Source organism: Anser cygnoides, chromosome 25, assembly GCF_040182565.1.
Source record: "Anser cygnoides isolate HZ-2024a breed goose chromosome 25, Taihu_goose_T2T_genome, whole genome shotgun sequence".
Lineage (NCBI taxonomy): Eukaryota > Metazoa > Chordata > Aves > Anseriformes > Anatidae > Anser > Anser cygnoides.
Window position 1 is genome coordinate 3,941,185 of NC_089897.1, and position 19,255 is coordinate 3,960,439.

General features: G+C 64.8%; 1 protein-coding gene across 19 annotated transcripts in view; it reads right to left on the bottom strand.

Annotated features, from left to right (window-relative positions):
- The window catches only part of PLEKHA6 (pleckstrin homology domain containing A6), a 49,562-nt gene that overhangs the window by 16,923 nt on the left and 13,384 nt on the right, over positions 1-19,255 (bottom strand). For 10 of the 19 annotated variants that reach the window (XM_066982934.1, XM_048070960.2, XM_066982929.1 and 7 more), the window contains 5 exons: positions 1,073-1,153; positions 820-937; positions 619-723; positions 434-506; positions 3-103 (listed from right to left, as the gene is read on the bottom strand). In XM_066982934.1, coding sequence (XP_066839035.1) covers positions 3-103; positions 434-506; positions 619-723; positions 820-937; positions 1,073-1,153 — 478 coding nt within the window. Of the gene's footprint in view, positions 1-2; positions 104-433; positions 507-618; positions 938-1,072; positions 1,154-3,412; positions 3,951-10,179; positions 10,202-11,899; positions 12,105-17,347; positions 17,482-19,255 lie in introns of those variants that run through there. The other 9 variants (XM_048070958.2, XM_048070959.2, XM_066982939.1 and 6 more) reach the window with 8 other exon arrangements.

Sequence of the window (19,255 nt, forward strand, 5' to 3'; positions counted from 1 at the left end):
ACCTTAAACGTGTGCTTCCTGCTGATGTTGTCGGAGGGCTGCACGGCCGCCACGCGGAAGCTGAGGAGGGGGATGCTGCCCAGGATGCTCTCCTCCTTCTCATCTGGTAGGAAACGAGGGGGGTTAGGCACACGGTAGGACCCCGGCAGAGACCCTCCAGCTTTGTTTTGGGGACACGGCCCCATCGATCCTGCCCACGGCCAGCACAGACGCGGGCACGGGGCTGCTTGGGCGGGCAGCCCACCTGTAGGAAAGCGCTGCCTTCCTGTTGCTTCGCCCTCACCAGCAAATGCTGCTGCTCAGCTCACAGAACAGCCTGCTCAATAATTCATGCTCGCCCTCGGCTGCCAGGGTGAGCTGAGCGAGCTGCCAGGGAGGCATTAACCCCGGCGTGGCAAGTGCCCCCAGAAGCGAGCAGCCCCCAAAAGAGTACCTTTGTAGTAGAAGAGGCAGCGATCCACCAGCACGAACCAGCGCTTGTTCCACTGCTTCACCCCCGAGCTGGCCTGCGAGAGAGGAGCAGTGAGACCGCAGGAGTGTGCACCCGTGGGTGGCCAGCACCCAGCAGCTGAGGGGGAGGCACGTCCTGGGGACGGAGCGTCAGGGGCAGCCAGGTACCTGCTTGTAGAGCCAGCCGCTTTTGGTCACGGCGGCGTTGGGGTTCCTCTTCATCGAGTTGGAGCGCTTCCCGAAGGCGATGCCCTTGCGGGAGGGGCGCGATGCCTGCAGAGTGGGAGAGGAGGCGCTCAGTTCCCGGAGGGACCCCCCGCACCCCGTCTCCACTGCCACCCGCCGTGCCGCGTGGCTCCGGGCACCCACCCGGCCTCCGGGGCGCTCCGGGGGCACCTCCGACACCATGGCGTGGTTGGAGGGCTCGCTGCTGCTGCTGGTCGCCGGGCGCTTGCCGCCTGCTTTGCTTGACATGTCCAAGGTCGGTCTGTGGCACAGATCTGCTGTCAGCACGGCTGTGTTCCAGGAGCCAGACCCCCCCAAATCCCCACCCCAAGCACCAGCCCCCCCTGCCCCAAGCCCGCCTCAGTCCCCAGAGCAGGGGAGGTGGGCGCCAACCTACTTCTGCAAGTCCAATCTTGAGTTTTCTTCCGGGACCTGGCCCGTCACTGGGTGCAGGAACGTGTTCCGCCTTTCATTGTGGCTGCAAGGCACAGCGATGGGGGAGCAGGGTTAGCGCTGCGGGGGGACCCATGGCACTGCTGCCCCGAGAGCCAAGGAGGAGGATGGGGTCCGAGGGTGCACAGAAACCCGGAGAGGTGCTGAGCTTCTGCTGAGCCCCGGCATGGAGCACAGCTCCGCACCGCCTGTGCAAACCTGGGTGCATCAGCTCCATCCATCCCCACTACCCCCCCAAATAAATCCCTTTGCTTTTAGCACCATATTTCCTGCTCCAGCAGCAGGGCTTTGTTGTGCATCTTGTACTCTTTGCGCCACTCTTTGCTGGTGCTCCAAAGTGTGGAGGGGGACCCCCAAAAGCCCCCTGTGCAGCCCCTGGATTTGCAGCACTGTCGGGTGACCGCTTCCCTTGCTCCCCCCGCTCATCCACATGCTTCATAATCCGCACAGCAAATTTCATCTGCATTTCCCAGACAGCGTTTGCCTCGCCAAGAGCCGAAATGAGGTCTCCGATGGCTGAGACCTCATTACTTCTGCTGGACACATCACACGGCGTCGGCTGCCGCGTGGTGAGACATTACCATAACCCCCCGGCTGTCAGCACAAATCGTTGCAGAGGCAGCAGCCGTGGCCCGTCCTAAAGCGACATCCTCAACGTCACATCCTCTGCTCCGGCTGGCTGATTTCAGAGCCATTTGCCAAAATATCTGGAGCCAGGCTAAGAGCAGGGTCACAAAGCGCCGGGCCCCGCTGCTGACAGCCCTCGTGGGGGGCATGGGTGGAGGTGGGGGGCTCTCAGCAGAACCCCCAGCAGGGTTTTTGCAGCTGGCTGTCCCCAAAATGCAGCCAGGCCAGTGAAAGGATGCTGCCTCCTGTCGGGCCATGCTCACCAGCTGGGCGCTGCCACCTCCGCGCCCCGAAAGCTGCAATGAGGATGAGATACCCGAGCACCGCCCCGACACAAAAATCTGCCACGATTTCATGGCAGCAGAGACAAAGAGTTAATGTCTTGGAGAGTAAAAAAAAACATCAGCAACCGAAGCACCCAGGAGTTGGGTGAGATCTTGGACCAAGCCCAGAGCTGCCCGGTGAAGAGCATCAGCTACGGGGTGAGATGCACGGGGTGCTCCAAAAACCTCTCTGCTTTGAAGAGCCCCCCTGAAGGAGCGACCCCATGTCCAGGCTCCGGGCTCCATCCTGGGGTGTTTGCTTTGCACCAAGGGGTGCCAAGGACCCCGTCTCGGTGACAGCCCCCAGCAAGTGCCAGGCACCAGGACACGGGTGCCCCCCGGCCACCCACGATGTCAACACACAAACAGCCCGGCACACTGCTGGAGTGCTGAGTGTCAGCAAAGAAGGGGAAGTTTGAGCAAGAAAACAGCTGCCAAGACCATCCCATCCACGCACGCATCGCCCTGAAGCTGGGCTCCAGCCAGGCTCAGCCGATATTAACTGCTTTCTGCCAAAAAAAGCCCTGCGAGGAGCTGCTCCCCCTTGCAGGTCCCAGCCTGGCCCCGCACCCTGCTCTGCCCCCCTCCGCCTGCTCTCCCCCTTGCAGGGGGTCACCTTAAAACCCTTTGCAAGACGCCCACACCCCGCAGCGAGGGGCAGCACCTGCTCCCCTGGCACTGGGCTTTTCTGTGCCGCGACCGCATCTGCTGCGAGTTCGCTGCGGTGGCAGCGTCCCCGTTTTGCGCTCCCTTGCTCCGAGGGCACCAAATGAGCTTTCTGCCACAGGGTCTGGAGCTGCTTCGGGTCCCTTTGCCCCCGCGGATGGCTTTGGAGAGCCACGCCACCACGGCAGTGACGGGGCAGGTCGCGGGGAGGGTGCAAACATGGAGCGAGCAGCACCCCGAACGCCCCAGCCCTGCCAAGCTGGGGCTGCGCCGAGCCACCAGTGCAGCTGGGGACATCCCCTGGGTCCCCAGCCCTGCCCACCACTGCGGGTTTCTCTACCTGCAAGCTGAGCTCTCCCCCAGCCCAAGGTGCCCACCTGGCTTTGCAGCCCCCCAAGGCGCTTTACAGCCCCCACGGATCCTGCTTGCACCAACCCAGGCACCTCTGCCCCCTCCCCCGGCTGCTCCCACCCCCAGACCCGGCGTTCCCTCGGGGTCGTGGGGGCAGCTCCTTAACCCCCCGCCCGGAGCAGCTGCCTCTGCTGACCCCGCTCCAGAAACTCCCAAGTTCACCTCGCCTCCCCAGTACTGCAATGCAGCACTCACTGCCCGGACCGAGGTGCCCCCAGCCACCGCCACCACGCCAGCACCCCCCGGAGGGGTCCTACCTCGCCCTCCTGTCCGCCCGAAACTTCAGCATGGTGCCGGGGCGCTGCGGGCTCAGCGCCGGCTGCCGGCTCCCACCATGGCAGCGGCGGGCGAGGGGGGGGGTCCGGTGCCACCCACCACCCGGCTAGAGCGCACGTGCCATGGGCACCGCACGGGCAGGGGGACACCGACGACGTGTGACGGGGCTCGATGTCCTCTCCCGGCAGTGCCAGTCCCCCGAGCCTTGCGCTGGTGGCATCGGCTTTGCCCACGGTGGCAGCGGCGGGGCTCGCGGCCGCTGCGGTGGGTGCTGGCAGCCCCGGTGCAGCGCGGGTTGGCGAGCCCCGGAGCGCGGCAGGCAGCCGGCAGGCGATGACAGGGACAAACAGCTCCCGCTCGCGTCCCCACGCAGAGGAGAGGCGAAGGGCAGCGCTGCACACGCCGCCTCCCCCAGCCCAGGTGCAGCGTTGGGGAGCGGCGAGCGTGCAGGAGAAGGGCGAGCGGGGCAGGGTGGGTGCTGCTGGTCCCTGTCCCTGTCCCCCCTTTCTCCCAGCACCGAGCAGTGCAGGGGGTGCTGCCCGAGGAGGGGAGGGTGCCGTGGGGAGGAAGGCGCTGAGCCGGCGCTGCTGCTGCTGCTGCCCTGCATTCCCTGGCTGCATCCCTCTCCCTTCCCCCTGCTTCTGTCCCCAAACCCTCCCCGCTCCCTCCCTCGCTGTGCCTCCATCTCTTTCCAGGTCACCCCAGGGAACAGGACCAGCACCAGCACCGACTACCGCCGTACAACCCAGCAGCCGCAGGGGGGGACGGGGCCCTGCAGGGTGCCAGCACCGGGGCTCCAGCACCCCCAGCCGGGGTCCGGGGAGCCCTCAGCACCCCAGCAGGTGAAGGAAGGGGACCCAGAGGGCAGGACTGGGGGTGACCGGCCCTCCTCCTGGGCACGGCGCTTTGAAAAGGCAATGCAAATGCATTACGGCTGTTGTGATAATACGCTGAAATGTCAGCGCTGCCTTCCCTCCCCTCCGAAGAAAGCTCCAAAGAAGGAAGTGGAGCGCAGCAAGCCAGCTGGCCTCCATCACGCCGCGTCCCCGCTCCGCCACAGCCCCGGGACCACCTCGGGACACCAGCGCAGCCCGACGCACCGCTCAGCACCGCTCAGCCCGGCGCCAGCACCATTGCATCATTCACCTGCTCCTCCCCAAATCCAGGACCTGGAGCCGCAGCCTGCCTCATCGGTCAGCCCAGGGTGAGCTGGGGCAACGCCAGTGCCCAGCCTCAGTGCTCGGGGACGCTCCCACCGCTCCCTGGCCAGCACAAGCGGTCCCTGTCCCTGCCAGGGGGCCGGGAACCACGTCACCAGCACTGCCAGAGGATGTGCCAATGCAGCTGGAATTACAGCCCCCCGAAGCAGCCACACGCACCTGTCTGGGGCACCCTGAGCCAAAGCTGCTCTCAGAGGCGTGGAGGAGCCGAGCGGTGCGGCCGCTGCTCCCCTTGCTGGCATCGTGCAGGTGTGAGGAGAAACCTGCCCGCTGCAGTGCCCAAGGGCAGTGCCAGCCGCGTGCCTGCCCCTGGGGGTGGCCGTCCCCACGTCCTCGCAGCGGCTCCCCAAACCCTGCCACCCGCGGTCAAGGTTCCCCAACGGCCCATGGACGCGTGCCAGCCCGCCGCCGCGCACCGAACCTGGGGCTCACCCAACAGCAGTGCCAACAGGAGACACAAACATCCCCTCTCCCCGCCACGCCGGGGTTTCACCTCCTGCCCCATCCCCGGTTCCACCAAGGGCTGCGCAGAGCGGCGCAGAGCCGCGCTCAGGGGTGACTCCAGCAGCTCCTAACCCGGGTTCAACCCTGGCTTTGCCAGCGTGCAGCAGGCGCCATCCCCCCTGCCCAGCTGCGCTATTTCACGCTGAGCGGTGCCTGGGGGTGGTCACGGACACAGTCCCCCTGCAGCAAAGAAAGCAGACACGCTCCTGAGCTCTGAACAGCAACTCCAGGGTGGGAGCTCCCCCAGACCTCCCAGGAGATAAGAGCTGGGGCTTTTCCTTGGGGTTAACATCAAAGAAAAACCCTCCAAAATCTCCCCTTGATTTTTTTCTCAAAGGTAGGGAGCAAGGGAAGGGAATAAACGCAGTAACTGGAGAACAAACTTTGACTGGGTGCTGCTGTTCTTCCCCCTCCCCAAAGTTAAAGTTTGCTGAGCGCAGGGAGGACAACTCCACCCTTTCCCCAGGGGGAAAACCCTCCTGGATCACCGGTGCCCTTCCTGCGACCGTGAAGGTCACCGCTCCCTAGCGCTTGCAAACAAGGGCTGGGACGCGTCCAGAAGCAAAACCTGAGGACCCTGCGGTGGCCGAGGCTCGGTGTGGGTGCATCCCTTGCTGGCATTGCCCTTCAGTGCGAGCAGCACCGGGCACAACCCAGCCACGCAGAGGCAGGAAAGAGGCGGGCGATGCCGGGCAATGCCAGCCTGCACCTGCAGGCAGGAACCACGGGCGGCTGGGCTGGCTGGCTCTGCCTGGCGGTGCAGGCGCGGGGCACGCTCACCAGCAGCTGGCTGGCTTCCTGGCAGGGTTTTTGTCCTGGAATTTCTCTGCAGCCCATCCCTTTCCTCCCCAGCTGCCTGCCCAGGGTGGTCAGGACCCTTCCTCGCCCGTAGCACAGGGTGCGAGGCCCCTCTCCATTGGGATTTTTTGTATGCACAGGGCTCCACATCCAAGTCAGTGCCTTGTCTGCTCTGCAGCGAGTGTGCAGGGGCTCAGGGGATGTGTGACCCCCTCTTGTGCTGCTCGCATGCAGTGGGAGAGCTCCTTGCAGCACGCCCAGCAAGCTGGATACACCAGGGTGTAAAAAGCATGCTGAGGGCTGGAGCTGAGCACAGGGAGAGCCCTCTCCAAGCCGATCCCAAATCCCTGTGGTGCTCGGCAGACATGCTCAAGGGATCCGTTCCCTCACTGAGGCCATCCCCACGGCGCCGGGGCTGCAGGCTCTTATCTGCACAGGCAGGGAGCAGGAGGGGAGCGCAGCCTCTCCGCCCAGCCACAGGAGCCTGCCAAGCGCTAAATCTAGAGCAGAGCTGCGGGGAGGGGGTCCCCGACCCCCCTCCTCTCCACCGGCCCTACAGAGGCCGGGCTCAACCCCTCTGAGCGCTCCCAGCCGGCTAAAAACATCGCCCAGCTCCCAGGCTGGCTGCGCGCCACAGGGAACAGAGCACCTTGTCCTCCCACGCCCCAACCCGAATTTCAGCTCCGCACGCGTCTCCACACCCCCTGGCCCCCGCCCCGCGGAGGGGCCCGGTGTAAATCTGGAGCAGCCACACACGGAGGGGCCCGGTGTAAATCCGGAGCAGCCACACTCGGTTCCGAGAGCGGCTCGGGGGCGAGCATCCAGGCTGCTCCCAAGCGAGAGGGGCTCGCGTGGCTCCGAGCCAAACACGCCCTGCGTTTTGGCCTCCTTCCTCTGTTTTTCTAGCCCTTTCTTCACCTCTCCCTCTCCTCCGGAGCCACATCCCTCTCCTCCGACCGAGGCTGGGCTGAGCCCTTGAAATCTGCTTTCTCCTAGGAAGCAGTGAGCTGCAGCACCCGTGGGGTCACCCCGCCACCCATGGGCACCCTGCACGGAGGTGGGAGAGCAAACCCACCCCCTCGACTTGCAAGGGGAGCCCAGGGCAGGAGCAAAAGGCTTTAGGAGCAAAGCACCTAGAAATGCACCCAGAAATGAAGCCTTTCTTCTCTCCTTTGTGGCCCCATCATGCAGCCAGGAGCACAAAGGAGAGGCTTTGTCTGCGAGGAATCGGTGACACTCGGGGAAGATTTATTTTCCCCCAAGCAGTAATAAAGCAGGCTCTCCGCGCACACGGAGCTGCCCTGCTCGGGGCACGGGGTGCAGAGGGCTGGCTGCGTGGGCTCCGCTCTGTGCGTTGGTCAGTGCGGCTTTTCCTCGGGATGCAACAGAAACGAAATAATGATAAAAAAAAATAAAATTGAATTCTGCAGGCGCAGCAGCGTCCCTGCAGCCAGGGGACGAGTGCCAGCGGCTCGGCTCCTCCGCTGCCTCTGCACGGGGAGAGGCCAGGGGAAGGCAGCGGGACGGGGCCGCCACGCAGCTCCTGCTCGCTGCCGAGAGCAGGGGGGGCAGCCTGCAGCCATTCCACGCCCCCCACCCCGAGCTGATCCAAGCGGGTTAAAAGAGGGACGTGCGTGCTCCCGGCGTCCTGTGCCAGCCCCAGCCCAGCCAGCAGCCCGGGTCACAACCCCGTGGGAGGGGAGGCAGCGCAAGCGGACAGGAATTCGGCTGAACAAATGGAAGAGCGGGGACTCGCCGGCCAGGAGCAAAGCTGACGGGGAGAAGTTTGGGAATTGCTGCTCTCAGCGTTTCCGAATTCCCCCGTGCTCACAAGAGTTATGTGCGAGGCCGGCTAGCTCGGGGCCCTGGGGAGAGGGAGAGAGGGGACGGCGGTGAAAAGGGACAAGGCTTTGGGGAGAAGAGGAGACAAAGGCAAAGACGGGACGGCAAAACTCCATGACGCCCTGGCCTGCCCCACCACCACGGGCTCAGCAGAGCGTGGAAATGCCAGTGCTGCGGTGAGAGCAGCCCCTGGGGAGAAAGCTCCTCGTGGGTGCTCACAAAGCAGCTCTCGGTGCATGGCCACGCGCGGAGCTTCCTCCCCTGCCCACCACCACGCTGCCAGCTGGCTGGCACCCCGCACCGACACGCACGGCTCCGCGCGCTGCCGGCTTTTCCTCCGTAACCGAATCCGTGCCCTAATCCCAGCCCCGCCGCCCAGCTGAGCAAGCGTTTCCGGCACTGCTGAGGCGGGGATGGGGGCAAGCAGCCAGCGCGGCCCCCACGCTAATGACAACGAGCTCCCGGTCCCGCTGCTCCTGGCTCGGCACGGGGACGCATCCGAGCGGCACCTGCGTCCCCCCTTCCCGCAGGCACGGTCCTGCCCTGCTCCCCATCCATTTCTGGGGTGCACCGGGGGGGGGGTAAACACAAGGATTAATTTTGTTTTCTGCCCTATTCTGAGCCAGGCGCTTCTGAAAAGCGTTCTCCAAGAGAGGTGGCCACCACGCGCTTAAGGTGGCTTCGGCCCTTTGGCACCCCCTGACCGTGCAGCGATGCTGGGCAGGAAGGGAGGCCGAGCAGCCCCAGGAGGGAGGGTGCCAGCACCCATCCGCTCTGCCACCTCGCCCCGGTGACAAACCGCACACGTCAGCTGCCACCAGGGCGCCCAGGTGGGGAGCACCGCGGCTCAGCACCCGCCGCCGCCCAGAGCTTCCCCAGGAGGAGCAGGCGGCACCCACGGGGGGGCTCGGCACCCACGGGGGGCTCAGCACCCCCTGCACTTCGGGAGGGCTCTGGGGTGAGCCGCCGCACCGAGGCCAGGCCAGGCTTTACCCGCGGCTCCTGCAAACACACCCTCGCAATAAATCCCCGCGCAAGTCCCCTGGGAGACGAGAGCAGAGGGAAGGCACAAAGCCTGAGCTGGATCGCGCCCACAGGACCAGGGCTGCCGCGCAGGGCTGGCAGAGCCTGGGCAAAGTCCCCTGCATGAGGACGGCGGCTCCTGCGCACCCAGGGCCCGCGGGGTGGCCCTGTGTCACCCAGCCCCGTGTGGGACGTCACCGACGCCGCGCAGAGGAGTGCCGGGGGTCCTGATGGGGACGTCCCCATGGCTGGGGTCCGAGGGTCCCTGCTGGGGGTTGGAGGGAGGCTGAGCTGCCTGGCAGGGGCAGAAGAAGCCCCCAGAAGCCTCGGCACTGCTGGATGGCTGGGAGCACAGGGAAATCAGGGGATTTCCAGAGAACAAAGCGGCTGCTGGCAGCCAGCATCGCCTGCGGCGGGGGGAGCCGTCCTCCCCTCCCGGCCAAGGGAGAGGAGTCCGGCAGAAGCAGGGCAGTTTGTGTTTTATCTCCCTGGAAACTCCAGCTCCAGGGCCAGAAGGGAGAGGCAAAGGCATCGCCCAGAGGGACAGCGCGGCCGAAACGCGGCGCTGCGGGAGACGCAGGGCTTGGTGCGGGCGCAGCACCGACAGCACCCATGGGGTGACGCATGGGGAGCGTCACGGCGGGGTGACAGCAGTGACCTGAGCTTGGGGCAGGGCAGATGGCAGCTCCGTGTCCTGGCAGTGCCAGGTGCATTGCCCTGCTTCAACCACATCGCTCCTCTCTATCTTCTCAGGGTGCACACCGCCGGGTCCCCAGAGCCCCCCATGCCCCCGGGATGGGGCAGCTCTCCTCCAATGCCACCAGCCCAGCATCCTTCCCAGCCCCGGGGGGTGCCTGCCAGCCCAGAGCCGACCCAGCAGGGGTCAGAGGGGATGACAGCGGTCGCATGAATAGATGCATTTGCCCACCCAGGCACTCGGGGCAGGGGGCCGGGGCGTGCTGCTGGCACACCGAGCGGCACCGTGGCAGGCACCGAGAGGCACGGGCAGGCACTGGCATGGGCGAGTGGCCACGAGACATCAAGAGCATTTACCGGCTCAGGAGGCAATCCTTCAGCCTCCCCCACACACACCACGGCGTCCTACAAACCTGGAATCGCTCTGGCTCTGCAGAGCTCCCACCTCCCTCAGCCCGGGCTGGGGACACAGCAGGGACCAGGGTCACCGCTCGGGGCCCAGCTCGGTGCTGCGGACAGACCCAGGGGGCACATCCCCTCCTGGCACCCCCTCCGCCAAACTGATGCACGAACATGGCCGCAGAGCCGCACGCAAGCCCCAGCACCGGAGGATTTAAACCCCTCTCCAAGCCCTTTACCAAACCGCTTCCAGCGTGCAGAAATACCTGTCTCAAGCAATCGCCGGCACGAGGCAGCAAAACAAACCAGAGCCGAGCCCCTCCTCGGGCAGGTCAGGTCATGAGCAGGGGATTACGGCACCGGCACCGGGGAAATCCTTTGGGGCCAGATCCTCAGCACCCGCTTCAGCGGCCACATGCAGAAATCACGACAGCATCCCGACGGTGACGGGCACAGCGGCACTTCGCCTGTCACCCCGCCGGCTGCCCTCCATCCCTGGCCGCAGACAATGGTCCACGTGTGCCACCGGGGCTCAGCGCCAGCACTGCACACACGCACCGGTGTCACCACACTCACCAGTGTCACCGCACTCACCGGAGTCACCGCGCGTCCACGCCGCTTGCCGAAGCCGGCGGCTCTGTGCTGCCGGTGGGAGGTTTTCTGCCGAGCCCTGGGGACCGCGGTCGGTATCAATCATTAACAGCCACCTCAGCCCCGGCAGCCTTAACCCCATCAGCACCGCGTTGCTCCGGGCCCGGCGTGGGCAGGCAGCCTTGACTCACGCTGGCCACGGTGCCCCGAAAGTCCCTGGCATGTCACCACACCGCTGACACTGGGGATGCAGAGGGGCTCCCGAGGGGCTCTGCGCCCCCAGGGACGTGTGGCCACCCCCGCAGCACCGAGCAGCTTCATGCACACCCTTCCTCTCATCTCCCCACTTTGCAAACAGACACAGCTGCACTGGGGGGGGGCTGCGAAATCCTGTCTCTGTGCACCCCAAACTGCTCCATATCCCCATGCAGTGCTGCTTGTCCCCATGCAGCCCTGAGGGCCGTATCCTGCCTTTGTACCCAGCTCAGCCGGCAGCAGCTGTCACATAGGACCAGACCCTGCAACTCTCCGCACCCCGACGAGCAGTGCAGCATGGCAGGGAGGGGGATGAGGCTCATCCATCCCCTCCTCACTGCTGGGACTGGGGATGGAGAGGTCCCGGAGATCTGCGAGCAGCATTTCCAAGGAAATCCGGCAGCTGTAGCCTCATCTGAGCGTGTTTACAGCCCAGCCACAGCTCCTGGCTCCCGCGGCCGTGCCGGGGCCAGCCCAGCTCCCGGGGCTGCTGCGCGGGGCGAGCAGCTGGGGCTGCTGGCCGAGGGGACACAATGCCAGCACCCGCGGGGGCAGGAACAGAGCACCCAACACACTGCCAGGACGGTCATGCTGTGCAGCACGCAGCTGGAATAGCAGAGCCAGAACCGTCCCCGTGGCTCCGCGCTGGGAAGGGCGCTTGTCCCTGTTAGCAGACGCCACCATCTGCCGTAAGGACCGGGCACGTTGTCGGGGAGAGGGTTAACCCAGCACGGCAGGGACATCTCCTCCCTGCACGGACTCCCCAGGCAGGGGGGAGAGGACAGACACACGTCCCCCCCTCCCACCGCTGGCTGTTACCTGACCTGCGAGCAGCTGAATGATTAACCTTGTGCCATACTGTCAGCAGCGGCTCTGAGCACCCCGTGCCAGGCCCCGGCGCACCAACACCTCACGCTTGGCTTGATACAGCCACCGCATCCCCCTGGGACCCCAAAATGGCACAGAAGCAGCACAACCCCTGGAGGAGCCCCCCCAGTGCAAGGGGCCTGCTGCACCTCCGTCCCCATCCCCTTCTCTCTCCTTTGCCTGGGATAAGGAAGCAATGACCCCTGCGCCCAGCCCGTGCTGCCCAGCGCCAGCACAGCCCCGCTCCCACTCCGTGGCTATGCAGGTACTCACATCCCCCCCGGCACAGCAGCACGCGGCTCGGAGTTTCAGACACCGACACGCAGCGAATTTTGGCTTCTCCAGCAGCTCAGCCCCGGCTGCGGCCCCGGGGGTGTCCGAGCTGCGAGTGCTCAGAAATAGCCTTGGCCAAACGTCTGCACGGCACCACCCTGCGCAGGCTGGAAAGCGGAGGGCTGCTGGAGGGATGGTTTTAATCAAGATATAAGCCCATCAAATGGCTAAAAAAAAAACCACAGACAGGAGTGAGCTGTAAATAAGCACAGATGCAGCGGCTGATAAGATCTGCCTGCAGCGGGGTTCGGCTGCCCCGCGCCTGCGATGTGCGCGGCCCCTTTGCATATGGGCAGGGCTTTGGATTTCCCGTTCCCGGGGCAGCGGACCCTGTGCCAGGCTGACTGCTCCCATCACGCTGCTTTGCACCCAAATGCTCATGGCTGCCTCTGGGTGGGAGCTGCCTCCTCCCCTGGACCTGCCAGGAGCCCCTGGCACCCACCCCACCTGGGGCACCCGCTCACCCACAGGCACGGAGCCAGTCTGGCCAGGGAAGCATGCATGGGGTGGCCCCACGAGAACCCCCACAAGATGGGAAGCCACCAGCTCCTTGAGAACACCTCGAGCTGTCAGTATTTTGAGGGTGCAATGCCCCCAGCTGTGATACAGGGTGCAGGAAGCGTCCCACCTGTTGCCAGCAGTGGGGTTTGAGGGCTCTGCCCTTGGGTGCTGCTCTTCCCACTCTCGGGGTGCAGCACGAGCACAGCGAGCGGGCTGAGCCCCAGCCTGGGGGCGGTCAGACCCGCTAGGTTTTTCCATTCCCCACAGAAACTCTTGATTATTTTTGTCTGAATTACAAACTCTCTGCTGTTGCCTGTCGGATCTCCCAAGGACCCCTCAACTAGGGAAAATCACTCGGGTGCCACTGAGTGATGTGCTCTGATGTGCTCACACTGAGGGTGTGTTCAGATGGATGCAAGTCACCCCTGCAGCACCCCGGGGTGCTGGGGGCACGATGTGGTGCATCACTGTGCTAATGCTGCTGCTGCCAGCTGCTCGGCCACGCTGCCACCTCTGCAGCCCTGCGTGGCCTTGGTGCATCGCCCGTCCTTGCTCCTCCAGCAGAAGGGAGGACGGGTGCTTCCCGCGCATATTTGGGTTTGGGGAGGCTTTGGGCTACGAGGCTGCCACCGCTCTGCCTCGTCCCCAGCTCGCGGGCTGCACCGAGCCGCTGCCAGCCCTCCGAGTGACTCACCGGCTGCTCTGCGCCCAGACCGCCCGCAGTCAAGCCCCAACGCATTCGGCGCATTCCTGGCATAGCCGGCTGTGCCGGGCCAGCGCGGCGCCGAGCCCCACACCTGCCGCAGCGGTGAGGCGGGGTGGAGGCCGGCAGCGCGCTCGGATCTCTGCAAACAGGCCCACGTGCCCCTGGGCTTCACCACGCTCTGCCCGCCGCGACACGGCCACGTGGCCCCGTGGGGATTTACCCCGAGCAGGAGCAGGTCAGGGCCTCGGTGCCTCCCGTGCCATTGGGTTGCCATCGTGTGCCACCCGACAGCCTCCCCAGCAGCAGTGTGATTGCTGTCCCGGTTGCCTTCCTCGTGCAAAGCCATGCTTCCCTTATGTTCTCGCAGGTGCGATGAAAGAGTACGGGGAAACTCGCTGTTTTTAGGTCTCATCCTGTGCCTCCGCGAGCCCCAGAACAGTTTGTAACCGTGCTGTGACGCAAGAGCGCACGCGTGCCGGTTGTGCAAGTGCGTTGCGCCAAACAGCTCCCAAGGACAGTGCGGGCAGCAGCACCAGGCTGCCGGCCCCACGCGGGGTGGCCGAGGCTCTCTGTCCCTGCAGGCACCCACAGCCTGGCTCACAGCTGTGGGGAGCATCCTGCAAGCTCTGTGTGGGTGCCAGCGGGTCTGCAATGCTCAGAGCAGCCCAAATTGCTCCCAGTGCCAAGGAACAGCCGCCGCAGGAGCAGAGCGTGGCACCTCTGGCACGGCAGCACCTGCTGCACGTCCTGGTGCTGCCACCCTGTCACCGCCAGCCCCAAGCCCCCGAGACGGCTGCGCATGCGCCCGTACCGCCAGCCCCTGCACACAAGCAGAGCAGGAACCAAAGGTTCCCCAAACCTGGCGGTTTGTTTATAAACAAACAGATTTCAGACCAAACCAAACACACAGAGCCAGGCTCGGGATCGGCTCTGCTTGCCAAGCTCACCCCTGCGGTGGCTGTCCTCTGCGGGGACACAGGGCTGGCTGGTGGCAGAGCCATCCTGGCACGGGGGAACACGGGGGGCAACACCAACTGCCCTGCCCGTGCATCACCAGAGCAGAGAGAAGTCAGGGTGCTCTGAGCAAACCCCAGCGGCCCCACAAACCGCAGCCAAACGAGGCACCTCCCGCTGCTGCTAAGTCTCTGGCAAAGCCATCAGGGGTTGCCAGACCCCTGGGATGGGAGAAGGACCCATGGAGAGCGATCCTTCTCCCATCCAGCAGTGGAGGAAGCAGTGCTCCGGCACAGCTCCGACAGGCAGGTTGGGCTGGATGCCCTCGGTTCCTATCAGCAGTGGTGAGAGCTCACCCGTCACCGCTGCGGCGCAGCCTGCAGGTGATACAACACCGGGCTCATTGCGTATCCAGCCATTAACCTCCTCCACAAACCATTAAACGCCCGGGGAGCCTGGGGTTCAGCCCGGCTGTTGCCACCAGGACCGGCTCAGCAGCGGTGCCGGTGCTTTGGGACGGCCGGGCCCCGGTTTATTGCTATCTCCAGCCCACCACGCCCCGGTGTCCCAGGGCCGTGGCTGGGGCAGGCGGGCACAGCCTGCTGGTGAATCACAGCTGGTTCCCAGCGCCCCGACCACATCCTCATCAGTGCTCGCAGCTGGCCCCGGGGACAGCTGCAGGGGGAAAAGCAAGAAATCTGCCAGGGAAAAGCAAAGGGAGCTGCAAACACTTTCTACCCCTATGGACCGGACCCTCAGAATCTCCCACGCTGGTGCAAAGGCAGCGCGAGGCCGAGCTGTCCCCCTCTGCCACCAAAGAGCCCTTCCCTTGTCACCCTCCCGCTGCCACCCCCGCAGCAGAGCGACCGCCGCGGGCGGGTTTTGCAGCTCTGCAGAACGGGATCTTCCCCTGAATGAAGTTTAGTCACCACGGGATGTTTCCAATTGGAAACCGGGACAGTTCCAGGCTGAAGGCGAGCCAGCTTTCCACTTCCCAGAAATCCCATTCGCAAGCGAGCCTCTTGCCAATTCCCCTTTCTCCCCCGGCATCGAGTAAATAAATACAGGCCCGGCCCTCCCCGCGTCGAGGCGGGGAGATGCAGCGCTCCGGGCTCCGTCTGCAGCCCTGAACAGCCTCCGTAGCCTCCATCCCCATCCTGGGGAGGCTTTGAGACTGCTCTCGGCCCCAAGCAGGGGGTGACGGCCTGGCAGGGACCTCGGTGCCCTTAGCCGTGCCCGGGGAGGGAAGCAGGAGGGATGGGAGTCGCCGAGCTGGGGCTGGAGCCGGCGGTTGCGCAGCCTGGATGCGTCCTGTGGCACCGCACCTGCCCGCAGCATCCCCCGGAGGAGCCTCGCAGGGGCTGGGGAGTTGCATCAGGTTTCATCTTTGTCCCAGTTGAAATGAGCCAGCCTGGTTATTGCTCTCTATAAGGAACTGTTTTGCTCCGGGGAGACAGCGCTGGGAAGAGCCCAGAGGCTTGTGCCAAGTTTCCAGAGGGCAGAGATGGGCCGATACGGGTGGGAAGAGCAGCCAGGCGCCCACCTGCACCTCGAGGCAGCCCAGCAGCTCCTGCTTCTCATGGCTTTGTGTCCGTGGTGGATTCTCTACAGCTTCGGGAACAGATAAAAAACTGCGCTGAAAGAGAAGCCCTTCGTCCTCCTCCGTGCTGCTGCGCGGAGCCACGGCTCTGCTCACGCCCCGCTGCCTGCTCCCTCCTGGTAGGACCACGCGTGGAGATCGCTGTCCCCAGCTAAATCTGCCTGAAATTTGTGGACCAAGAGGTGAGGAAGTCACTGCGAATCAAGGGATTGAGCTGGGAGGTTTGGATTTAACGCCCCAGGAGACCAGTAAGTGGAAGAAAGCCAGCCGTGCTCTTGGCTTGCACAGATGGACTGTCCCCCCCGTGTGTCACTCCTGCCCCAGCAGGGCGGAGCAGGCTCCGTGCAGGGACAGCAGAGCTGACGTCCCAGCGATGCGTTGCACAGGCCATTGTCAGGAGCTGCTAATGATCCTTCCTTGTCACAGAATTAATTAATTAGCGGCCCTGCAGCACTACGACGGAGCGAAGGACGTGCCCGCCAGGAGGAGGGAGCGCTCTGCTCCAGACCAGAGCCCGGTCTTTGACCTGCAGCATGCTGTCAGCAGGGGAGCAACAGGGGAGGAAGGAGCAGGATGGTGCCAGGATCAGGCCCAGCTATGACCCCACCACCCTCCAGCACTGCAGAGCAGCGGGGAGACTGCTCCCACCTCCAGGACATCCCCACGCGTGGCTGGGAGCAGCCGGATGGAAACCACAGCCACCCTGCACCGCCCGGCAGCGACACCCACCTTGCTGGTGGATGCTTCCTGCCTTATCTCGAGAGTGCCGGAGATAGGAGGAGAGACACGGTGACAGCTCGGTCACCTGCTCCAAAACACAACACTCTGCCACAGCCCTGGAAGCAGATTTGCTGCCACGCACAACCCAGCTGCTCCTGGGCAGACACGGAGAAGTGGGACAGGTCTCGGCGCAAATCACCACGTCCCTGGCCACGCACACCCAAGGGGGAGCCCAGCAGCTGAGGAGGGGATTATTACCCCCAAATGGCTCAGCTCTGAGCAGGGTCTGGCTCTTGCCAGGCTTCAGAGCGTGGCGCAGAGCACAGGCACAACCCTTCCCAGCCCAGTGTGCGCAACGAACTGCCACCGGGGCAGGATCCCTGCCCGCATCCTGGCTGGAAGCAGAGCCGTGTGTACGCGCAGCGTGCCCGGCCCTCTCAGCTGCCTCTGCCCCACTCCCAGCCCTGCCAACCTTATCGGCGCCGCCACACCTTCCCTGCAGCTCCCCACAAGGCTTAGGTTTAACTCCTGGCAGAGTGCAGCCGGGCTTTCCCGCGCACACCGGTGCCGTGCCGTGCCCGGCGGGACGCGCTGCCAGCCCGTGGGCGTGCTGCCTCCGACTTGCTGATACCTGGGGCTACATTTGCCAGCCCTGTCCCTACAAACCCCCACCCCATAAGTACCCCCCGGTGTCAGCTCCGAGCCCCTCCAGTGCTGCTCAAGCAGTTCTGCAGCCGTCCTCCAGCAAAGCCCAACTTGCTGGTGCCCCACAGCCACACAGACCCCTCCGGCACCCCAGCCCTTTCGCTCCAGCCCCGGGGGGCTCTTCCTCCATCCCCAGGAGCCCAAACCCCCCAAACTCAAACCAGATTCTGAGGGCAGAGCACCCCTGGCCGGCTCACCCTACCTGCTCACCGGGAGCCGCGGTGCTGGCTTGGGGAGGGCGGTGGGAGCGGTGCCGAGGTGGGGAGCCCTGGGGAAGGCAGGGAAGGGGGAAGCAGCAGCCGCCTCGGAGAGCCGCCACGTCCAAACGCTGCAAGGACTGATAAGCGAGGGCTGAAATCTGAGACTGCAGGTTGGCTGCCTCGTATATAAACAGGCGCTCGCACACACACACACCCCCGTGCGCTCCGGCTCTCACGCCACTCCCGCCTGCTCCCGGCCACGCCAGGCGCTCGCCAGCCCTCCGCTGGGGATGGCCGCGCCATCGAGCCCCCGCCAACGCTGCCCGAGCCCTCCGCCGCCAGCCCTGGCCCCAAAGGTGCTGGCTCAGCCTCAAAGCAGAGCCTGGCGCTGGTTTATGTCATGCTTCAGATGTGTTTTCATTCCTCAGGCAGCTCTGCCACTGGGCTCTGCGCTTGCGTCTCGGTGTATCTTGGGGAAGGGGCAGGGACCTTGCGGTGGGCACTGGCTGGGCACCGCCTGCCTGGATGTCAAAATCGGCAGCAGGGGAAAAGCAAATGGTACATTTTTAACCTCGTACTACAGGACAGAGGGGCTCGGCACCGTGCTGGATAAACACAGGGGGTGCCCTTGCCCTTAGTCATGAGCAATTTTGCATCCCTCATTTGGTTGAGCCGGGCAGTGATGCCATATGTTTGTGCCATGACTGCTCTGGTGCCACAGAGCTCATGGTTCACCCCTGGGGTCAGTGCCCGCGAGTGTCCCCACTGCCTGGTGCCCTCAGCAAACCCTCTGCTTGCCAGGGCTTCTGTGGCCCATAACCGGAGCGCGGCCGTCCTGCGCCACTGCGGGACTTCCTCGTGCCAGCGCCACCACGGCCGTGCTTCCTGCAGCAGGAGGAAACTCTTGAGAAGACAAAACCCTGCCCTGTTTTTCCCAATTCTCCAGGCTCACCTGCAGCCCAGAACTGGGGCAGCCACATACCATCGGCGAGGCTGGGCTGCACGCGCGGCTGCTTGCTTCATCCCTGCACCTGCCTGCGGGGCGAGCGGGAGCGGGGCTGTGCCATGCACCCTGCTTGGGGATGTGGGGCTGGTCCTGGGCATTACCCTGGGGAAAAGGGAGTCCCAAGGCTGCTCTGCCTGCTGGGGGGGAAGCTGATCCTTGGCACGGAGAGGTTCTTTGTGGCCATAACCATGGCGACCCCACCATCATGCGACTGCGCACGGCATCCCTGTGCCAGGAGCACGGTGCTGAGCAGGGGACACGAGCCCAGCGCAGGTTTTTCCTGTGCTCCCCAAGCTCGTGGGGCTGGATCCAGCTCAGGCTTCTCTGTCGCGGGTGTAACGAACCCAAAGGAGCCCTGAGCCAGCTTCCCCGCCCCGGTTGCACAAGCGGCCGCGGGCGCTGCAGCGGCGCAAACAAAAACAGCCTGTTTACGAGCAGGCAGCACGAGGGCCCGGCTGCGCGCGGGGAGCGCCCCACAACCTGCCTCCTCCTCTCCCATCGCCCCACCTGATCGTGGAGACATGCCGGTCCCTGCTCCGCCACCAGATCCCATACACCCAGCATCCTGCACACCCAGCACCCTGTGCCGTTCCTCCCAGGGCAGGGCCACCCCTCGCCCCAGCAGCCCCCCACCGAAGCACTGCCGCGGCGCAGGGCACCAGGACCCGTCCCCGCGCAGCACCCTGACCCCAGGATCTTGTGACAATTCTTTGGGAGAGCAAATTTGCCTTTGGAGCACTCAGCTTGCGCTGGGCGCGATGGGGATGAGATGGCCTCGGGCAGGGATTTAATTCCCAGGGCCGCTCCACGGGACTTTGACCCTGGCTGAAGGGTTGGGGTGGATTTTTTGGGGAATTTTAATTTGCTTAAAGAGAACAAGAGATGGGGTTGAACCTTGTGCACC